The sequence below is a fragment of the Lutjanus erythropterus genome, chromosome 2, assembly GCF_056507025.1.
Source record: "Lutjanus erythropterus isolate fLutEry1 chromosome 2, fLutEry1.hap2, whole genome shotgun sequence".
NCBI lineage: Eukaryota > Metazoa > Chordata > Actinopteri > Lutjaniformes > Lutjanidae > Lutjanus > Lutjanus erythropterus.
This window is the reverse complement of record NC_139318.1, coordinates 45,384,891-45,409,688: the sequence shown is the minus strand read 5'-3', so window position 1 is coordinate 45,409,688 and position 24,798 is coordinate 45,384,891. Positions and strand designations below refer to the sequence as shown.

General features: G+C 38.0%; 1 protein-coding gene across 1 annotated transcript in view; it reads right to left on the bottom strand.

Moving 5' to 3' along the window:
• Positions 1 to 2,430: 2,430 nt before the first annotated feature.
• LOC146332279 (serine/threonine-protein kinase 4-like) overlaps positions 2,431 to 24,798 on the bottom strand; it is a 39,452-nt gene continuing 17,084 nt past the window's right edge. Inside the window, exons 10-11 of the mRNA XM_084741129.1 lie at positions 9,897 to 10,048; positions 2,431 to 3,369 (exon numbers count right to left, since the gene is read on the bottom strand). Of these exons, the coding sequence (XP_084597255.1) occupies positions 3,211 to 3,369; positions 9,897 to 10,048 (311 nt within the window). The 3' untranslated portion in view covers positions 2,431 to 3,210. The remainder of the gene's footprint in view (positions 3,370 to 9,896; positions 10,049 to 24,798) is intronic.

Sequence of the window (24,798 nt, the reverse complement as noted above, 5' to 3'; positions counted from 1 at the left end):
TTAAACGAAGGCAGGTCACAACGGGTTTCAGATCAATTTCCCTTAAAACATTTTGCTTCATGCAGTTTTATAAACTTGCAACTTCAACATAATTTAAAGTCCAGTTTGAGATATTAAACATTCAAACGCAGGTGTGTTTGTTTTTGTCTGTTTTGATCCCTTTAAATGAAGCAACGTCCACCGACACTTCAGTCGTTTATCAGTAACAACCAAATCTACAAAAAAGTTATTATTAGACTTGAGGAGGTAAAAATGTGCCACCAATTTAAGAAATTAAGTTTATAGGACCATCTGAAAAATAAAGGTAACCTTCCTTTTTAGCATTCATAATTATATAAACATTTATAACACTCTACATTGTCTTTAAGCAGACATGACTGTAAATGTCAACAAGTATAACTCCTGTGTAAATGGAAGCTGGTGTGTAATCAGAAAATGAAAGATAATACAGTAAAACAGTTTTCATCATTTAAAATATGTCTTCATATGAGAAGTTTTAATTGTTGACAAATACTGCACATTAATAAAGTCTTGATGTCTGTTTAAAACTACATTATAAAGTGTTATAAAACATTTAAATGTTTATATGCTGCTTATAAATGTTAGACGGGGACAGTTTCAGTTGTCTATCAAATTATTATTATTATTATTGTTCTGTTGTTCTTTTCTGCACTGACATTTCATCCTGTGAGATTCACCGACTGTTGGATACAAAATCAACATTTTCATTAATGACGACTCGACGTTTATCTGTGGAATCTGAATATTTGTCTTTAAGTCAGACCAGGACATCAAACCTCCAGTTAGATCCACGATGAGGAAGAAGAGGACGACATAATTATATAAAACAAAGTATTAATCCTCAACAGCTGCCTGAAAAGATCAATCATCATCATCATCATCATCATCATCATCATCATCATCATCATCATCATCATCATCATCCAGCCCTCAAGTGTAACTTGAGTAAATGAGATGTTCTAGAACAGGGGTGCCCAATACGTCGATCGCGATCGACTGGTCGATCGCAAAGGTAGTGCGGGTAGATCGCATGCCATTCAACAAGAAAATTAGATGTTAGCCTATCATCCATCCCCAGTATGGCATTTGCCACTTGACTGATGTACAGGGCAGCCAGTGTGAGACATAGCCGCGGGAACATATTCTCAGCAGGGGGGGGGGCTGAGAAAAAAAAAAGCTCTGCGCTGCACTCGCAACTCCCTGCATTGATAATAATGATTAAAAAATACCCGCACAGTAATTAAGACTGCAAAAATCTGTCTGTATAACTGTCCATGGTGCCGATCACCTTGTCAACCATAAACAATTTGTCACGGCTGCTGTCCATGTCACTGTGGTGCTGAACTCTGTGTGTAAAGGCGCCGTGTGCTGCGCGGCGGCAGCATTAGAAAAGAAAAGTGTCTGACCGGCGTCACACAACTCCAAATGTGGCTTTCCTCTCCGGGTTGGCGCTGATGAAGCTCCTCATTAGGCTGCCAATGTCCAGACTGTCCAAAACATCTCCATGAACATGAAACAAACAACGCGATCGCCGTCCTCAATATAATGGAGCCATCTCCATTTGCTAAACCAGCTCGCACTGAATGACCGACAAAACGTTTCTTTACCAAATGACCTTCCCGGAAATGTGAAGCTAGTTGTTTGGTGCGGTGCCTCTGAAATACTAGCATTTTGACCTGGGACGTTAGCTTGAGTTGCAGGTGCACAGCTGATGTCCCGGTCCCGGGGGTCACAATCTGGGGGTGCTGCTGGTGTCTTGATCATTTTCGGGGTGGGTGGACTCCTCATTTTTAATGTAGGTAGATCATTTTGACTTGGTCATTTTAAAAGTAACTCGCAAGCCGAAAAAGTGTGGGCACCCCTGTTCTAGAAGGAAAAACAGAATTATTCAATTGACTCTTTATATTAGCTGAACTTTTTCTTAAAACTGATGAAGCTTCATTTATCAGTCGTCTTTACTGAAATATTTCTGCTGTTTGGCTCAACGCTGTTTTCCACCAACATGGAACTGGTTCCATTATGGTCTGCATAACTAATTTTGGACCTTTTGGAGCATTCTGACCAAAAATAAATAGGTTTGGAACCTGAAAAGTTGCTTCCCTCCTGACCTGAACTGTGATCAGAAGTGAGCGAGTCGTGTTCTACAGGTGGTTCCACTTAAAACTGGTGGAAACGCAGGCTGGCTTTCTCGGTAGCACCAAGGTTCCAAGATTCTTGATGGAATCGGTTCAAGAATTTGGTGGAAAAAGGAAATCTGAGGATGAATTATTACCACAGACTTCAGCAACAGCTGCATATTCAGCACAGTGTTTAGAAAAAACAAGAGAACATGTACCGGATTTAAAAAAAAATTAGGTTTCAGAAGCAACTTTGACAGGGAAAGGTTCTAAAGCTTCAAGTGAGGAACCTGCTGGATGTTAAGAACCTCTCACATGCTAAATGATAAAGATGTTCTCTCTTTTGAGCGACTCACCAAAACTCAACATGGCTGTCAGGAAATCTGTGGTTCTAACTTTGATCCGTGTTTTTAGAACCTGCAGCTTCAAATTGACCAAAATATTCTAACTAGAGGAGGCAGATATGTGCTGGAACAAACTAATAATCTGCATTTTCAGCCTTTTGTGCGCTTCACAAACTTTCAGAATGATTGATTTTTAGACTAAACACGTCCAGACTGGAGCACTGAGAAGTCCAGCAGCAGCAGGAAACAGACGAGTACCTAAACTGAACACTCAGTAGTTAAAATGTTGTTGTACCACAAGATTAAGAAAAAAAAAACTAAAAGACATCTGACAATCATCACTGTGGTTTAAAAAATGAAGAGGAAGAAACTTGCGCGTCCAGATGAGCTGCTGATGAGACCAGAATGAAACCAGAAATACAAAAATGTTCTTGAAGAGTCCAGATGATCTCGAGAAGGCAGAATAAACATGGATCTCAAATCAAACAGACACTCTGATAATAGAACCGCTCTTTTTTCTTCTTCAGCAGTTTGACATCCAAGGTGAGGCTCATCAGAACCCTCGCAGTTTTCCAAATCACCACGTCACATCCAACCGTGGCGAATCGTCCCCATGTCCATTATTTTCATTATTTTTTTTTGTCTTATTGACATTTCACAGAACTTCTGCAGAGAACACGAGAGACAGAACATCCAGCTGTAGCTGCGAGGAGCTCGGCAGCTCCTTCTCAGAAGTTCTGCTGCCGTCGTTTTTTGGCCTCGATGGCGTCCAGGATGGGCTGTCTCTTGGCCTGGTAGCGCTGACGGATCTCCTCGATCTCCTGCTCCATCTGAGGGTCCAGAGAGGCCAGACGCAGACGCAGCTCCTCCACCGACCACGTACTCACCTGCACACAGATCAGCTTCATTATTATCTGTCATACAACACATCAAACACACAAACACTGAACAGAAGAGCTACAACTATACCATCAATCAATTAGTTGACAGACAGAACATCAATAGGAATTATTTTATATGAAATAAAACTTAATAAATCTTATTTCTAGCTTATCAAGTGTGAGGATTTTCAGCTTTTCTCTTTCTTACGTGATAATGAACTGAATATTTTGTGTTTTTACTGTAAATCTGGCAAAAAAAAACAAGCGCTTACAAGATGTCAACTTAAGTTTTAGGAAATTATAACAGATTATTTTTTAACTTTATGCTGAACAAATGAGGACATATTCAAACTTTTTCTATTTTTTTTTCATGTTGGTCACGATGTCGGTCGATCTATAAACAAACCCTGAAGGGCAGAAAATCAGTATCATCATTTTGATATGCTTGTTAAATATGAAATGTTAAGTTTTGTAGCTCAGTTTAGTATTCAGATGTATGTTTGTTGCATAAGAAACCAAGGAAGAGATTTATTCATCTTCACTCTCATTCGAGGGGAGACCTCAGTGTCCCTAAACGCAGCACCGCCTTAATATTTGTACTCGGCTCCGTGTTAATTCCTATGAAATGTGTTATTTGTGTGTTTTATCTTTTCCTTTCACCTGTCCAGGGACGACAGGTGGAAAGTAGCTCATAAGATAAAAGCAGGCTCAGGAAGTATCAAAGTATTACTGTATACCAGGTTTTTATAAATCCCAGAGGAATCATTTTCAATACGATCATCATGAACAAACCTTTTTTTTTATTGAGGGAAAATAAAAATATAAAATTAAATTAATTTATTACGATAGGGAACTCAGCCAACAGAAGATTTATGTGGAGGTGGAAAAGAAATAATCGGCTGGTCAGCCGAGGTCTCCCTGCTAATTGATTTAATATAACTAGATATGGAAACTGGAAAATGTTGCCACACATAACTTGATTTTAACATGACTTATTCCAGCTATAAAAGTAGTTTATTAGCCACATGATACATCTGAAAATCATCTCCGTTCAGACAATCGATGTGCTTGTATCCACAGTAATAAGTGCCATCGGGTCCTTTAACAATAATCTATGGAATAAGGGCGTTTATTTCCTGTGTATTCATTCATCTATGCACCATAGTATTTAAACGCAGCAAGATTTGTCTAAGAAGGCTGATTACATATGAGACACAAAGCATTATAAGCTAGACAATGTCATATGTATCATATGTGACTCCTATCACCAGCTTTTAATTTGTTTTTTCACACAAATACTGTCTGTATTTTGTACATAGTCTCAGGTAGAAATGAATTTAACAAACTAAACTGAGCTAAACTAAAACGCTACATGAGATCCCTCAGGTCCTGCTGTCACTCACAGCCGACCAAACTTCAGCTGTTACGTCTCCGGATGGAGACCAACAGTCTGTATTATCAGACGGTTACACAACGACTGCAGTCAAACAGCTTTACAAGTTTGTCGACGCGCGCAGTGAAGAATCACATGATGAAAATCTTTTCTGAAATTTTCAACAAATGTCTCACTTCCATTAGCAGCTGTTCTCTAGAGCTTGTTGTCACTTTCTGTTTTAAACGGCAAGAATGAACTCAACGTGGACGAGAGGTCCTTTAAGTGCTCAGACAAATTCAATATTTTAACATCTACATTTTCTATTACAACTGGATAAAGTCTCTCTGTGGATGAAGAAGATCATGTAATATGACAGAAAGCCTCAGAAAAGCTACACAATGGACTTTGAGATGAAATTATTTTGTCAACTGCTGTTTCTAAGGTCAAGAATGAACTTTGAAGTTCAGAATTACCAACACAAAGTCTTCTACAAACGAATACAACCTTTAAAATAAGAGGATTCTTTATTAAAATGTGCAGTTTATCTACTGTCATCATCATGTTTCATGTGGAGCTTCAACAAACTCAACTGGTATCCAAGTAAACACTGAATCACTTTCTCATATTCTGCTCACTGGTTTCATACAAGTTACAAATTCACAGATCCTGTTTCAAAAATCTTAAAAAGTGACTACTGGAGAGTTTATATCACCTTTAAACGAGACGTTTGTACCTCAGAAGAGGATATGAAGCCAGTTAAGCTTCTGATCTAATGACTTCTCTTCCTTGTTTACGATCCTGCAGCAGAGGATTTCATGACTTGGAGCCCAAAGATCAATCGGTACCGAGTCCATTAATGGACACTTAAGAAAATCTTTACCACGACCTAAGAATTCCTCATTCATGACGTGACAGCGATAATCAAGGTGTCTGATAAGTGGATCTATTCTCGTGGCTTTCAGAGGCTTCATCTATTGACATTTATTCAATCTCGCTGCCTCTGTGCTGCGGGCCTCAGATAGGGACCTGATGCCTGCTTTAGCTCTTCCCCGAGGGATTCCCCCTCTCAGCTTTTACCAGCAGCACTCCGCTCTACAGCTATTTATTACCCACAATCAATGGAGCTAAAATAACACTGGCGTCCTCGTCCACGAGACGGATAAGCGTGAGGACAGAATGGAAGATCCTACAACTGGACTACACCAGGGTCAAAGTAGAACAGACACCAAGGGACAAAACATCAGATCACTTTTAAACCGATTAATATTTGTGTTAACGTGTGGAAACTTTTACATTAATCACAATTTACACCATCAGTAACTCTGAAAGTAAAATATAAAAATCCTCAGGGCTGATTATAGATCTGATCTCTGTTACCACATCTACCCAATAAGAAGAAGCATTAGGACACTGTCAAAAATTTGAAAATGACCTCCAGAAATCCAGAAGGCCTGACAACATTAACATGATATCAATATTTCATTTTTAAAATATCATGAATACCATAAAAACTGATATACTGCGATACGTCTAGTTTGAACCTGCAGCCTGGGATTTAACCTTCAGTCAGGATGTGTTCCATGAGACTACGTCTCCTTGAGTTGTATTCTGAGGAGACATCTGAGGAGAGAGGAATGAGGAAAGGAGGAGGATGTGATGGTGGAAAAAGCAAACCAATATGGGAAAAATAAAAATAGAGAAAAGGAAAGAGGACAGAATGGACCGGTTGAGGGAGACTGGTTGTTGTGCGTCTGTCTCTCATAAATAATGGAGGTTAGTGCTTTTCCACCACATGTTCTGTGCTGCATTGTCACACCACTCAACCGGTTAAAGCATAAAGCACAGATACAATGGTAAATATTAGACAAGGCAGCTAAATGTAAGTTTAAAATGCTACAGAGCATAGAAACATATATGAAGGATTTCTCCTGGACTACACCCCCTTACCCTGACCTGAGAGTCTAGAGGTAAAATAGTGAGAGAATGAGACAATAGAAGTAAATTTATGAACCACAAACTGATGGAAATGAGTTTTCAACCAGCCCACAGGACAATGTTCTTGTTAACTACATTTAAAGACACACATCTGGTAGCGAAATATAAAAATAGCAACGTAGACGGATCTAAAATTAAACACTGTCAGCACGAAGCTGTCAACAAGCTGCCTCAAAGTATTAAACATCCCAGAAGAAATTAACTTCTTATCCTCACATTTGCAAGTCTAATGGAACAATAAATCCCCTCAAGTGGGATTTATGTCGTCCAGTGAAGCCTGTTTGATTTGACACTAACTGCCTGCTGTTCAAAATGGTGCAGTAAAGCACACCAATATTTTGGGTTTTACTTCCACCGTTAAACATTATTCCAAGTTCCTGCTGTCTTTGCACCGACGTCACAAGTTACAGCGGTAAACGTCAGACTGTTTCTGCACCAGAAAATTCATTTTACTCAACCGTGAGCCTCAAAAGAAAACACATAGTTTTGAAACAACCGGAACACCAGAAGATGTCAAACTTGAACCAGAACAAAAACATAGGAGACTGATTAGTGGTGATGTGAATAAACATCTATAACAGATTTGTTCATTACTACAATGCAATGTAACTGGTTAAGTATCTTTTTGTTGTTTTGCTGTGTTTTTGTTGTTTAAATATTTATTTATTTTACAGATTATACTAGAAAAAAATCCTTTAAATCCTGAAATACCTGAATACTGGTTCAGAGATGAGAAGCACTTTATAACTCTGTGTGTGTCCATACATATATAATTTATTATATAACTGAATATATAGTGTGGTGTGTGTGACACCTATTAAATCCGACAGTGTGTTGGTGTCACAGCAATGTGAGATGTACATATTGAAGATGATTCTGTGTGTGTGTGTGTGTGTGTGTGTGTGTGTGTGTGTGTGTGTGTGTGTTTTCACAGTGAACACTTACAGTATTAAAGATCCAGGAGAACAAGAGTAAAAACCAGGGTCAGCCAGCGGTTAACTGTCACTGTCTGTTAGTGTGACACGTTGAAATGCACACTGGCACAGATCAGTCTCAATAGGTCCATGTCACACTGCACACACACACACACACAAACGCAGGCCTGCACGCACGTACACACGCACTTTTGAGGACATTAAAGAGACTAAATGGCTGTCAACACCAAGAATGATAACTGACAATAACTAGAAAGATTGTTTGTTCAAACTCTAGACTGCAACTTTATAGTTCTGGTGCCATTATTGCTATTGCAGTAGAATCTGCAGAAAGAAAGTATTCCTTACAGGAAACTGCTCACATCACACACACACACACACACACACACACACACACACACACACACACACACACACACACACACACACACACACACACACACACCAATAACAATTATAAAGCTACACAAGTTATTTTACGGAAACATACTGATGTACTAATGACAACAAGCTGATAAATAATTGTAGAATTCAACATTTCACAGCCTTTAAACTCTACTTCACCACTGCTAAACCCCCAACAATAATTTCTGGAAAAATCAAGAAATGTTTTCGTTGTTGTTTTATGAACAAAGGTTTATTGTTCTGATATCTCTTGCGGCAGCAGCAGATGAGACAGATGAGGCTCCGGTGCCCTCTGAATATCTAAAGCTGAAGAGGCAGCCGGGTGGTCTGGTAAGAGCAACCACCTCGGATTTAAAGGTCACATATTTAATATTTAATTCCAGCAGCAGCAGCCATTAGTCCTGCTTAAATGTCCTTGAGCAAGACAAACAACCGCTGCTTTTTCACTCACTGTAATATGCTTTCTACAGAGGCATCAGCTTACTGCACCAAAATGTAAAAGCATAGCAGAGCCAGAGCAAAGACCGCAAAGTTAGTCAGACAGAGGTGGCATGTAAACAACTGGTTTTTGTTTTTTTAAACCACTATTCATATCAACAAAACTAAAACTGAGAGAGGGGCCTGTTTGTGGAATGACAAAAATTTATAGTGGAAAAATATTTCATTTAATTTAAATAATGTGATTTAATACGTTTTGAAGGTTTAAGATGTGTTTAGTCTGACAAATCAGAGACAAAACCACAGAAAAAAAACGGGACAGGAGCCAGAATCTGAACAGACATGAAGATAATTAGACCTGATCCAAAACAAAGTCGACCCAAACAGACATGTTGCATCCCAAACATTTTTCTGTTTTGATTATGACACAGTGTGATCAGAGGTTACAGCGAGTTCATGTGGATTTATTCAGGTTTTGGACACGCTGACATGAGCGAGACCTTCCTCGACCTGATTAGACTGAATATGAAGTTGAGTCAGTCTGACTTGCATGCCTGGTAATAATTATTCAGAATGAGGGATGTGATGGCATGAAATTTTCACACTACAACTTTTGTGGCCAAAAATATCACAGAAAACTGTACTGACTGTCCATATTTTCAGTCAAATCAGATGTGGCCATTCAGTTCCATAAAACTCTACATCAGCCTACATGTGAGTGTTTTACCAGCAAGACTCGGGTTTTAAAGCCTTCTTTGTCATCGGTGGTGTGAAAACATCAGATTTTCACAAAGTCAGAGAAATTATAAGTGTGCATTCTCCTATAGTTCAGCTATAAATTGTTAGAACAGTGGAAACATGAACCAAGATGTTTTTGTTTGTCTGAATAAAGATTCGATAGTTTGTCTTTATGTATTATAAGAAAATAATGATTCAATTTTAAGCCCACAGCCAAAATGTGGTAGCACAAACTATTCAACCGGTAATTAAACAGTTCTACTGAAATATTTTGTTTTGCAGAAATCTATGAGTGAGACATACAGGTGGAATTCACTGTAAACTAACCCGAGTCAGTGTTAAACTGAGTGACCAAGTAACAGTTTACCAACTCAACAAGTCCTTAGTTTGGAGATCTTTTAGTCTTAAACACAGAAAGACAATCAGCAGAAATCCAGTTCAAGGGATCAGAATTGGATCAGAACAGAAAAAAAGTGGATCAGTGATCTTTAAACACAATCAAGCAGCTAATGAAGACAGGAGCGCCGTGCTCTGTCGCCTGAAAACAGCAAGTAAAACTCTTGCTGATGTTGTTACCATCAGAATATATCACCATGGTATCCAGTAAACACACACACACAGACACACACACTGTATTTCTAACTCACCACTTGAAGGTCTCCTTCAGCGGGCAGTTTGCGGTTGTCTGCGTTGTTTTCTCCTCTTCCTCCTCCATCATTGTGACTGTTGGCCTCCTTCTCCTTCTGCTCAAAGTACTCGAGGAAGGACGGCTTGGCCGGCTGCATCGTCTCGTCTCTCCCTGTAACACATACAATCAACATTTACTTTGTAAAAGCAGTGATACTGGAGAGAAAACATGTTTACAGCTAATATTAATATTATTACAGAGGCACACACACAAGAGTTAAGGTTATGGCAGCAAAACATGACATAAACTTAACAGTGGACACTTCATAATACATTATTTATTTCAAATAAGTTTCAGAGTGAACACACAGTGACACTGAACCACAGTCCCACTCGTACATGGAGTCCCTGCTGCTTCTCTGCAGGAGGAGAGAGTTAGAAAAACAGGTTGGCTGGATTTAATACTTGTAGATGAGGTGATAAAAGGCTCTCTGTGTTCAAACATGGGAGATATTTTGTCTTTAACAGCAGTGCTGTATTTAGTTGCAGCTACATTGGCAGCTATAATTAGAGTGAAATATTTTTGATCACATTATTTGTGCTTCTTTTCACCTACTCTGCTCTCTCTCTCTCCTTATTTAGAAGCTTCCTGAAGTAAAGGATAATAAGGCATTCCTCAGTCAAACAGTCACATTATGACTCAAGATAAGAGAAAATTATTTTGAGATTACAGAGTACATAATAATTCAAACAAACATGGTGCCTATAAAAAGTTCTCCTGGTCTCCCTCTGACTTTTTATAGTTTTATGGTGAAGACAGACCTCCTGTTGTTTGCACTCAGCATTTAATGGATGTTTGATTGACCTGTCATTAAAATTTTCTTCCCTGTTATTCAGTATCAAAAACTCTAGTTACATCTACTGAGATTTAATGTTGTAACAAATATAAAACATGAAAAGGTCCAAAAGGTGCTGAATATTTTTATAAGCACTAAGCATGCTTACATGTCACCGATCTACGGCAACAGCTAAGAGCCGTCCACACCAAGATCGAAAAATATTAACAACACCAATGACGGAGTGACAATTCACACTGATGAACAGTAACGGTCTATAAACAGTGATACCTGCGCCGTGTGCAGCAGATTAGGAAAATGAAATGACTGGTTACTGCTGTACGTCGTGCAGATAAACAAAAACAAAACCAGAAGAAGATGAGTTTACAAAGTTCTTCAAAGACAAGAGAAGTTAGGAAAAACTTGAGCTGCAAGGATTAATTGATTATTAAATTAATCCGCAACTATTTAGGTAATCTATTGATCAGTTTTAGTAATCTTTTAAGAAAAAAAAAAAAAAAGAAAATTCTCTAATTTCAGCTTCTTAAAAGGGACGATTTTCTGGTTTCTTGAATGACATTTCTTCATGACATTGAGCTGAATATTTCTGGATCATGGACAAACCAAGACATTTGAGGACGTCAGCTTGAACTTTGGGAAACATTGATCAGCATTTCTCACCATTTTATGATATTTAATAAATCAACCACTACTAAATTAATCTAGAAAGAAATCAACAGATTAATTGATGGTGAAAATAATCTTTAGTTGCAGCCGTTGGAAAAACCAACGCTCTGTTTTGAAAGTTGTCGTCTTTTGAGGATAAATGCTATTAATACTTTCATGTGAGTCGACATCAGTTTAACGTTGTCCTGTAACAGTCAGAGGACATCAGTGAGGACCAAATGAACTTCAGAGACCCCAAAGTAGGTCACCTAAAGAGTTTCCTAAATCCCATCAATCATCTTAAATAAAAGAGGAAGCTTACAGTCATAAACTGATATTATGAGCATTTCTGCAACATTATTTCATAGAAAAATGACCCTGAAATGAAACTAATTGATGCTTCCAATCCAAGTCACTGATGCAGTAAATGCAAATTCAGATGGATTCTGAATGGATGTCAGTTTTTTCAATCACTCTGTCATTCTTTCATGGTTGTGGCGTGGACCCTGCCATCGACTTTAATTAGAATGATTTTTTAAAACAATGTATCTATGGTTAATGTTATCGTTACTGTTCTTGATGTGGACGGTCCTTCAGTCCCTTTCCATGTCAAATGGTGAGATTATTTTCCTCTCTGAATGTTTTTTCTGTTGCTTTAGCAACATAAACACAAGTTTTTGTATACAAGTACACTCACTACAGCCTCTGTATGTCTGCTAAATATCAGTTACAAGCCAGTGCTTCGCATCTAAAAAAGTACAGTGATAAATGACAATACTGGCAAATACTGAAGGGGAGCAGCAGCATTTTACATAAGCAGACTAAAATGAAATGTTGAGTGTTTAAATTAAGACAGCACAGTGAAACAAGTGTACAAACTTTCTTCAACCAAAAGATCTGAGAACAAAAACAAATGTCAGTAAGTGTCCCTGAATCCTCAACAGTAAGTCTTAACACTGCAGTCCAACCTGAGCAGGAATGGGCAAACATAAAGACAATCTCCCTTCTGGGATCAATAAAACGTTGCATTATTAAAGCCGCGATAAGTACAAACTAGATTACCATAATATATCTGTGCTAACTTGATACATGAGTTGATCAATACCGGTGAGTCCTTTGACCAGCTGCTGAGATCTGAGACTTTTAAAACTCATTTTCAATGAAAAAAAAAGTCAATAAAGGCTTCATCATATCAGTGGTCTACAAGACATTAAACAGACACACCAGGTCAGAGTTGAATTCATGCTGATGTGAGAGGACAACATGTGACTGAATCAGTTTGGAAGTTAACAGAATGGGTTTTCTGGTACCTTCAGCCTCTATCCTGCTAAATGAATAAAATACAGCTTATTAATAATAATGACATGGTTTAAAAATGACTCTTAATCATCATGTCCTTTCAGCTGATTTCTAATAATCGACAACTGTTATAACGGTGCTTCATTCAATTATATTCACAAAGGTGTTAAAACTCAGAACTACAGTTTGTCCAGTCTGTCTCACTTTGCAGTAACTTTCATGACATTTTAACTGATATTTATAATCAAACATACAATGGCTGCACTTCCCCTTTTTTTTTTATAATCAATAATAATTATAGGGAGGGTCAAAAGTACCAAACTCTCCCAAAAAACACAACTAAGAAGAGAATCGGCACAATGGGAGGTACAACTTGTTCAAATATGCAAAAATCATTCATAACAGTGGTTTACTTGAAAACTATATGCCTAAAAATATTACTTTCAGTCATGTCTCTTAATAAAATATGAGAACTTCAAATAGGATAACATCCTAAATACTTAATGAAATGGAGAAGTAAATATATCTTACTACAATGTTATGTTTGTTTTTCTCTGTGGATGAGTTTAAAGTCGAGATGAAATGAAAAATGCCCTTTTAGATCACATTCTCACTTATATTGTGCACTCATTTTAACAATATAGGCCAAAAGATAGAAAAAAATCAACTTTGTATTCTTACATCAAAATCCATCAAGTTTTCTGGCTGTAAAACAAAATATGACTTGTGCCTACAAAGGCTTGACCAGCCAATCATATCAGACATCAGTCAATCTTTGACACAGAGCTAAGATTCATTAGTTAGTGAACTAGCAACAGCATGGAGGTAAGTGGGGTTATGACACGCCCACGTTTCAACATTCAAATCAAATTCCTCCCAACGTTATGCTCCATCTGCCTGTCCTGATTCTGATGACGTGGAAATGTGCCATGATACAGAAGCTAAATATGGTAGAAATGCTGTTTCATCTGCACAGAGGAGAGGAAGCTCCAGAACTTCCAGCCGGTTTCACCAACAAGCTAACAGGTTAACCGCAGCAGCTACAACATGTAAGGTGACAGCCAATCACCTGCATAATCAGATCTTGGTACAAACATGCTGCATGCTTATTTGCTCACTGACACTGATGAGATTTACTCTGCAGGTAATGAAATTCTGTTTTGAATGACGAAAGATTTTTCAATACTCGATAAGATCAAATTCAGCACTCAAGTCTGACACATGAAGAAGAGTATGTATGTTTGAGTGTGTTGATGTATGTAAACATGAACGGAAAAGACACCGACTATAGAGATAATTAGTGTGTAAAATTACTGAGATAATACTTGGTTCATTGAACAAATTCAGCTTTAATTTTACCTGAGTGAGTTCATGAGTGTGTGTGGAGTGAATCGATGAGAGCATCAGTGTAGTTCGGTGTTTGATTCATGGTTTTAATAAGCTGCTGTGGTGTTACAGAGGCTGAAGTTTTCACTCCTACAGAACAGGGAGCTCTCACACAGCCACATTATGAATGGAGTGAAAACAGGTGCCGTTTCTATTTTTTCATATGCTTGACTTTCTATTATGGTCGATTAGATTGACCCTCACTGTATTATGTAATGAACTTATTCACAGATTTATTGCATCTCACTCTCCCCAGCGTTGTTTTAATTTGACAGTATAGCCCTCTGTTAGCCCACAGGAGAGGGGAAAATCTGATGTCACAGCGAAAGGAAATTACAGCTGGTTTATGTGGCAATAAAATAGATTTATTGCCAATAATCGGGTTATATAAATGGACAAGGAATAACTGGATTGTGACTCAAGAGTTCAATAAAAACATACATTGTGATCCATCAGATTGTGCAGCTTTTACATTAGATAGATCAAAAGCACTTAAATGGTCTTTATTGCATTAAATGACTAAAATCTCTTTTGTTTGCTCCCTGAAGAGTTCAGAGTGTGGGGTCCACAAATGATTCACGAGGCAGTTTCTATATCCTCATCATGGACAGTAGATGCTTGTCAACACAAGCTTTTATAGCCTGGACTCTCTGTGACCAAGAATGTCTAAATTTTGTGCAGAAGTATGTGCTTTCAAAATAAAACTCCAAAAATTCACAAAATACAATACTTGTTTCTTTCAAGGTTGGGGCTGTGTATTAGCAAGAATCTGGTGATATGATACATATGATGATGTCGAAGTTATGATTCTATCGATATGATTCTAGAAATTACTAATAATATTACATACTATGAAAAGCACACCATCATATGTATTAACATTTGAGTTTAAAAAGTTTTTTAATGCAATCAGCAGTGGAGATAAATGAGAAACACAACACGAAATGAACCACTGTCCTGAATCTTTTCATTAGGGCTGCACAATTAATCAGGATTTTCTCAAAATCACAATATGGCTTTTTGCAATTTTCAAATCACAGGAGGTGCAACAGTCGTCAAATAAATGAATATCATGAGGCAGAGATGTTCTGTGCTACGAATCAGATTCTACAGACTTCAGAAAACATCTTTATTTAGTACAGATTCCTGCAAAAATAAAAATCCCACCACAGTCATTTTAACGTTTTTCCATCAAAATAAGAATAATGATCTAAAAATTATCATTACCTCTAATATCGCAAATCATATCTAAGTTGCTATATCAGTCGAAATAATTGCAATAAGATATTTTTCTAAAAATCCTTCAGCCCTACTTTGCATGTATCACAATATCATGATACAGTGTTTTTAGAATCGATACAGGATCACAATACGCAACACCATGATACTCTGTATTTAGCCATATTTTCCTAAACCCCAATTCAAGGGGGGCTGCACCCCAAAAAACAATGGCACTCAAACATCTTTACAGAGTGATAGATGCCAATGCATCAGCACTCGCAAATGTATGCAACACCATTAATGTTACAAATGTCGCTGAAATCCTGAGGAAACGTCTGTTTCCTTCTGCTGCTGTGTACCATTACAAGAGTTAGATATTTATTTTTGAGTGCTGATGACTTAATTTTCTGTTTTGTTTCATAGTCTGTCGGCACACTGGTGATCAAAGCTGCTTAATTTGTTGGAACCTTATATTTGTCAGAATCTGTCAGCTTTGTGTATTCTTATCTCTGTAATGATGATTGACGCAGACACGCTGTCCCTCATCACATCTCATCACTGATCTCACTCGTGGCTCTGCAGTTTGATTTTGTTTGAGCACAAAGTTAATTTAAAGTCTAGTATCCTTCTGCCTGTAAAATTATCAACAACTGTTTATTCTACATTTCAGCTGCCAGGTGCCTCTGTACTGGACCTCGGAGAAGTCACTGTTTATGGAAACCAGTTACAGTTTTCCCAATATGGAGTTTTTTCCCCAGCGTAATCAGATAAAAGAAGGACAGACCCATAAAAATCTAACATCTCTATGATTCTAGTTCGGTATCTGCTGTTGTTGGGGAACTTGAGCAATTATCTGACTGGTCAAAGACTTTTTCCAACTGTGCTTCGCATTCCTATAAACTGTGACCTGCTGTGCTTGGTTGGTTGCTATGCCAACTCCCATGTGGAGGCAAGCAAGCTACTGATCAGTGTGTCTTCTGTTTTTATACTTCTGCATGTATACATCCTTGTAATATATTCCTGTCACATGTTGGTAACTGCTATACTGGTGTTCTCATTACTGTGATGATTAGTATGAATGTCACACGTCTCGGAGAGGAAAAGGTTAAGGGTAAGAAAAGCCCACACGGTTATTAAAGTGAGATCAACCATGTTGTAAAGACGAGCACAAAACCATTCTGCGTCTTTACAGTCTCACAGTTCCAGAGTTGGGAAAGTTACTGTTTCCTTCTTTCAGATAATTTGTCTGTTATGTAACTTAGTTAAAGAAGTGTTAAACCAGCTTCTGTTCAAACAGGCTTTGTCTAAAACCACATAGCCACAACATGAGTAAGTGTTAGACTGCTAAGTTTTTAAATGGACTCCCACACTATGAGAAGTTTCGGAACATGATTTTTCACTTTAAACTTCAGCCTAAGACATCTCTGAGAACATAAAGTTAAGCACTTTGACTTGCGAGTACGTTAAGGGACACTTGATCTGTTTGATTTTACATGGTACAGGTCCAATTTTAATGCAGCCTAGTTTAAATCATTTATAACACCCACCAGGCAAACTTTGAATACAGCAAACTTGAGCAGATACTCTAATGTGTTGATTCCACCAGGCACGACCGGAGCAGACTGTGGCCGCTGACGACTCTCGTGAGTCCATCAGAAGTGCATTCAAGAAGTGTCCCAGAAGTCTCTCTGCACTCTGCTTCAAATACATGCCTTGTCTATTTTTGACAGAAACTGCATCAAGATGCACAGAGCAGATCGAATGGGTCAGGAAGTCAGACAGACGATGGCACAGAACATCTGGACAGTTTTCAAAATAAAACACCCTGCTCGCCAGACCCGACTACAAAACAAACAAACAAACAAAAAAAAATCTAAAAAGTTAAGCGCCTCTGTGACTATAATGTGACATTCAGATAATCGGCCGATTCCGATTTCCGATTTTTTGAAGGGTCTCACCTACCGATTCCAATTTTGGCCGATTTTCAGTCTTTCTAAGAACTGTAAATGACAGCATTCACAAACATTTTTGCAACTTTTCTTGTAAAAATTAAATTGGATGTTCATAATAAGACACTGACTATTAAATATTCATTAAATACTATTTAAATTTTCTCCAAAGTCCTCCAGGTTACAGCCAGGCCTTACTATAGTTTTATATTAAGATTATGAATCGGGTGAACGTGACTTCGCAGAACGCGATTTCACATGATCTCCTGTGGAAGCAGATGTAAACAAACCGGAGACTGACGCAGTGCAACAGTTAAGACACAGAAGTTAAACGGGTCTGGATGAGAAAATGTTTGAGGAGACACATCAACACAGGTTGTTTATTCTTCAGCCAGAACAGGAGGTGAGATTTTAACTGTCCCTCTGTGAACAGCAGTCTGCTGCTGGCTAACATTAGCCTGAAGAACTAGAGAGTTTATGGCTGTTCTGCGACATTGTCAGCTGCTCTGTCTTGTTGTAGACTGTCTGTCTTCTCCTTATCCTGTTCTTAGAATCTGTCACTTACACCAGCTTTAAGCAAGCATGTGTCTGAGTGTGTGTAGCTGTTATCAGCGCCTAGTCCAATTACTAGTCTAATTACAGATTTATTCTCAGTAGCTGTAATGTTTGCTTCCATGTATTTTGTAATTTCATTAAATATCCAAGTGGACATTTGTGCCTTTTTTACAATATTGCAGTGTGTGCCATTTGGATATTACACTTTGCTATATTGAGATTTAGACAATATATTGATTAATTGTGTAGCCCTACCCTCAACACATTTGGTCCAAATCCCATCTCTGTTTAACTGAGAGACACCTGCCTTTTGATGAGTGAAGGAACAGATCTATATTTGCTAAAGCAAACTAGAAAAATAAGTCTGTGACGTGACAAACTGAGAGTGCCGAGTGAACTGAGGAGGAGGGGAAGAAATGAGACTCCTCTCTCAGTTGCATGAATACTTTCCGTGACCTTTTCTCAGTCTGCAAGTGAATATTCTATTTTTTCTCGCAGCATATGTTTGATCAGTAAACAGAGGAGACGGACAAAAAGATGAGGGGAGCTGAAAGATGCTTCAAAAGTCAAGAGGTTGATTCAGATTTGTGATGTATTGATTTACCAGCTGAGCCACAGCCACACCATTTCCCCCCTTTTTTTTTAAATAATAAAATCATCTGTTTGACAGATCTCATTCAGGCCTTTGTCCATTTTCCACATTCTTACAGCAGACAGTTAAGACTGCATGATGAGCGAACGGAAAACAGAAGCGCTCGAGTCTTTTTACTGGAAGCAACTATTGACAGTATAAATAAACAGTGACAGAGCCTCTGAAGCCAATGGAGACGCACCTTAAACCTGCTTTCTTTCTCATGGCCAGCAGGGGGCGACTCCTCTGACTGCAAAAAGACTGATGATACAGTTTGTACCTTCATGAGATAATTAAGCTACTTCTCAGTTGATTTATGACCTCAGTAAACAGTTTAGTCTCATGTGCTTGTTTATGAAAATAAATTATGATCCCACTTAGGGTAGAGCTAAAACAATGAATCAATTATTAATCAACTGTTAAATTAATCAACAACTATTTTGATAACTGATTAATTGTTTTGAGTGATATTCTAAGAAAAACACACACAAAATCTCTGATTTCAGCTTTTCAAATGTTATCTATCTATCTTTGGGTTGTGGATAAAACAATACATTTGAGGATGTTATCTTAGACTTGATCAACTTTTTTTTCACCACTTTCTGTCATTCAACCAAAAAATTAATAAAATAATTGACAAAATGATCAAAACATTGATCGATAATGAAAATAACTGTTAGTTTCAGCGCTAATTTACAGTAAAATAGACAATAAATCAGGATATACTTTAGGGTGGGGCTACCATGTGACTGACAAGTCATTCTCTGCGAACACACAGGGCTCACAAAACTCAGATCAAACTCTAAAACATGCAGACTGTAGGACGTGTTGACCACCTTTTTCTCACTAATATTTTCAGAAACATACTTCAGTTTAGTTGTAATACAAGAAACTTTGTGACCAGGCAGACTGTAATTTTTTCCTGCTGAACAGATGAGCCAAAACCAAACAATGCCCAAGTCACAGTCTGTTAGTGACAAGCTCCACACTCTCGTTTGTGCTGCATGTACTCGGACTGTGACCCCCATAATGTCAAACTCGGCTTCAAAATGGTAGTTCACAAATCAATGTGAGAGGTCACGGTGGGTTTTAAACTTAGAAGCAACATTTAAGAAAAGTATTTTATTGTGGATGGGTTAGTGCTGTCACAGTACTGGAATTTCTAACTTCAATACAATACCTTGAAAAACATCAATATTCAATACCATTTTTGATATAACCATACCAAAATTGATACAACTTTGAGGGCATAAAAGTTTTTATTTTTAGTAAAAGTTAAATATAATAAGGCTTCTTTCTATTTAGATTGAGCCTTTAAAAATAACTACATTACCTAATTATTAATAAATCTTGGAAATTACAGCACACTAATTAATGTACTATATCCCTGCACACTAAGGTTTTAAAAGACCACCTGATTAATTGATTAGACCCATGCCAAAGGGCCACAACAAATAAAAAAAAAAAAAAAAGTTTTGGTCATTACTGTTTGTCACCCACTGACAAGCCCATTATTTTGTTGTCTCTGCTCAGACACCGACTCGCTCTCCTCTCCGTCTTGCTTTTTCCGACCGGTCACCTCACAGCAGTCACGTCACTGTGGGGAGCTGACATAGTTGCGTTTACTTCAATTAAAAAGTATAAATGTTGCTTTATCTTGGTGAAACTTTTCAAGGTTTTAAATGAAGATAGACCCCGTGCTATGAAGACATCCCAAGCGACTCAGATGAAGCCGCCTCTTTTTTTTTGACAGGATTTAACACTTATAATGATGCAGACAAATGAGGTGGCGGACATGTTCAACCGGAGGAACTACAGGGTGTCAGCTGGACTCATTAATATAATTTTGATACAAGCCTCCGTATGATTAAAGTCTGCAACTCCAGCAGCGTTACTGTTTTGTTCTGCAGTGTCTAAACCAGGCTGAACATAAACCACAAGTTTAGGAAAGTACAGCTTCTACACAGTTTGAACTTAAAATGAAGGAGGAACCAGAGTGGACTCTAGAGAAGACGATCATCTGCTCCTGCTCCTTCAACAAAACAAAGTTAAACTTTAATAAAGTAAAGAGAGCTGTGCAGGTACATGAAACTATTAAATCGTTTTAACTAGAGCCCCACAAGACGAGGGTAAATGAAAATACTCCACTGCATTTACACTGAGGTTGTGCAAAATTCACTTTACTGTTTGTACTTGTTCTGTTTATTGTAAAAACAAAGACGGTGTCATAGCAGAGTGAGACGTTTAAGCATTTGAAGATTAGAGAACTTTGTCGAGGCTCAGAGAGATGGAAAACTCAATTTAAATAATTCATTTATGTCAATATAATAATTCCATCTACGTGCATCTCACTTCACTGATGGCTGCTGGTGTTTGTGAAAGAGTAACATCAGAGAAATGACATAACTGCGTCTACATTTTTGCTTTTGCTGCTGTTTTGTGCGTCTGTCTCACTGTTGAAGCAACAACAGAAGAACAAAACTATATTTTTAAATAAAACCCTAAAATATAACCTAAGCTTAGATTCTGTAAATTTCTGACACTTTAAAATAAAGTAATACTTCTCTCATTAACACACATCAAAAGAGATTAAGCTATTATTACTTTTTGAGACCAAATCAAAGCCTGTGACTGGACATTTATAAAAAGAGTGTCTGACTCAGCAAAGAGACGTGGTCTTAATCAGATCTGTGACATCTGAGAAAACTTTAATAATCAGAGAAGAAAACACCAAAGGAAATAAATTAAGTGAAATAAATGAAATGTTCAGTCGCCTGCTGGTTGTTCAGACACATTCAGTTATTATCCCTACTGCTATTAGTATTAAACAGGCCGGTTTCCTTTGTGCTCCAGAAATATACATTTAAATAACTGAATGATTATAATAAACATAACGATTTATGCTGGTCAAAGAGGAAAATCTTTAGTCGTGTCCTAATTTTTTAGACAGGAGTACAGAGGACTGATATTGAGCTGAACACTATGATGTCACAATGAAGGTGAACTTTTTTATAACAAACGTCATCACCTGATCATTTTATCCTCTTAGATATTTGTGTAAAGCTGCATAATAATTAGAATCTCAAGTTATGGGAAAAAATGTGTTTTGTAACACTGATCTTTGACCACCTAATTCTAGACCAAGTGAACGTTTGCACCAAGTTTGTAAAAAAAATTTCCAGGTATTCCTGAGATATTGTGTTCCCAAAAATGTGATAGAGTTGAGGTCACAGTGACCCCTGACCTTTAAGAACCAAAGTGCCATCAGTTCATCATTATGTTCAAGTGCACATTTGTGCCAAGTTTGAAGAAATTCCAGTAAAAGGCACCGCTGTTCTGTTTACGGTCATAGAGGGTTAGAAATCTCTAATCGATTGTTAGCATAGTTGGAGATTAATCTAAGAATCAATAATAATGGATTATTTGTTGCAGATCTACAATGGATCTGCACATTTCATTGTACCTTAGACCTTGTGTTTACCTACATACATGACTAATAAAACCCAATTTGAACTACAGTTGAACATCTGTACTTTAATTTTAGATACTTTTAGATGCAATCAAAACAGAACTTTAACCATTTTTAGGGCATATAAAGCTGTTTCACTAAATCAGAGGTTTTCACTCTATAATGAGCACCTAATGAGACGTGAAATAAATACACTGTGTGATGTGAAACCAACAAGATGAGTGGAGGTGTTCTGAAAGCAACTGGAAGTCAGTAATGGTGGTTTGGCGTTCATTTTTCCCTCTTATCAGCACAGTGGGTGGCACCAGCAGCAGCAGCGATACATCACTAATGGAGGTAATTTCTCATCATCTGAGGCTAGCATGCTAGCTAATGATAGCACGCAAAGGTTCCACCTGGAAACCTTTCAGGGGGTTCTACCTCGACCCCAACATCATACCTTAAAACATCTGTGGAAACATCCTGTGAAAGATTCCACAGAGAACAATTCTGCGGTGTAATGGTTCCACCCACAATCCTCTTTGGGTGCTTTATCTAGAACCTTTCTACATTCTAAGGCGGCAACAAGAACCTGCCCAGGGGGTTTGATTAAAAACCCTTTTATTCCAATGGTTTAATCTAGAACCCACACAGTTTATATTCCAGGGGTTTTATCTATACTTTTTACACAAGTTTAACCCATGATCATTTTGTCTTCTCAGGGTTCTACAAAAGAACCAGTTTATATTCTACATATAAGGCGAGAACACATGTAAAATGAACTGATTAAAGAGATTCCAGGTACATCTGGATTTAAAGTACCATTTGAAACACGGGTTGACATTTGAACATTTGACAGTGAGAATCTTTTAACACTCATGCCTTCAACAATCCTTGAATAACTTTTTTCAAAAAGGGTTCTTTGGATGAAAAGCGTTCTTAATGAAAATTCTGATGAACCCTTTCTTCAAATAAGGGTTCTTCAAAAGCAAATGGTTCTAGGTTGAACCTCAGCCCATTAGGAACTCTTATTTCTTGGAGTGTATTGCAGAGGACAGTGAGAGATGAGCGTGACAGACCATGGTTCCTAGTGAGTGAGGGTTAGAGGCTAATCAGTGTAAATTAAAAGCCTTTTTATCATTTGGTACCATTAGGGAGGATCAATATCTGATCTAATGTCTTATCTCAATCCTCAAGGCTCCTTCAGCATCAGATTGTGGTCATTAGTTTGGGACATGCATGCACGCACTCAGGCAACACAGGCATCACACAACAGACACACACACACACACACACACACACACACACACACACACACACACACACACACACACACACACACACACACACACAAACAAACACACAACTGAAGGGTACAGGGGTTCTAATGAAATTATGAACTCTAAGTGTTCCTGTGTTAATGCGGTTTGAACTGCCAGCAGTGGAGATCCATACTAACTCAATAGAAGGACATCAGACAGCAGACTCTGTGTGTGTGTGTGTGTGTGTGTGTGTGTGTGTGTGTGTGTCTGTGTGTATCCACTGTGTTTGTTTTGTGTATGTATGCATCTCTCTGCGTCCACTGTATTCAGCTTAATGTCTCATATAGATCATATAGATCTATAGATGTGTAATATTGTGTCTCATATGTCAACTAGTGTGTGCATGTATGAGTACATTAATCTGTTCTTTCTATTCGATCATCCTATATGTGTGCGTCCATTTGAAACCAGTGATAGTAATTAGAGCCAGATATATTGATCAGCCGATGTCCTCAGCCTGATATTGGCCTAGCACAGCTGTATCAGTACTGCTGTATATGTTATATTTTTTGTTTTTAACATTTTTTTTCATTACAAATTGCAGCTTCTGTGGAATTTAGCATGGTGAACATGAAAGCAAGCGACAAGAGAGAAACTTAAATTCACAATTTGAGCTGTTGTATTTCTCTGTTTGAAAAAGGAAAATAGGTGTGAGAATATTTAATTTCTTGACAGTTTGTAAGTTTATTTTGTTTATTGGGTGTAGTGAACATACACAGCATATGTAATATAGTGAATAAATAAATCTCCCAGCTGAGACTTGAGAGGATGGGAGGAGGTGGGAGGGGGGATGAAGATAACGCCAATCACCGATGGACAGGCTGATGATGGTCTGTTGGAAAACTTTAACATATTGCCCAACATGACCAACTATTAGCCATTGAAAAACCCATATCGGTTGATCATTAATCACCCTCATTAATTACCCAGGTGTTTAGCTCACCTGTATGTTTGGCTCGTTACACTGTGGTTCAGCATTACTTCAGACTATCTGACTGTTTCAGCAGGGCGGGAGATTCCCCCCACTCACCATCCAAATGCTGCTTATTCCTGTCAGTGGCTGTTACGAGGCCCATGTGGCTTAAACATAAATCACTAGATGTCGCGTAGGAGTTTCAATATTGTGACATAAACTTACAGAGTAGCTTTGTTTTTATCAGCGAAGTGCAACAAGCATCAGTTGTGTGCATTACTGGAGTCACAGAGAGCAAAAGAAAATATACACACATCCACAAACTCAATGTGCTGTAGTGTCTCGTTGGGGTTAATTCTTTGTGTATAAAAACAAACACATAAAACACACCCACAGACTGCCAGCACTGATGAACACAGTCCAACTCTTCCAAAAGCACCCAATACATCCAACGCTTACAACTCCCACGCTGCAAAACGGCTCCAACAGACTGAAGCAGCACCAACATTAACTCTCAATAAATGACACACTCCGGCAGAAGATAATGTATTCGCTGTATTAAAAGGGATTCTAACATAAGTTTGTCAACTCTGCCAGACACCAAATCTTCAGAAGGTGTTTGGGCTCACAGGACCAAAGCTGGTTTACTATTAAAGTCAAGAAATATCACATGATCATCACATTTACCAGATGTTT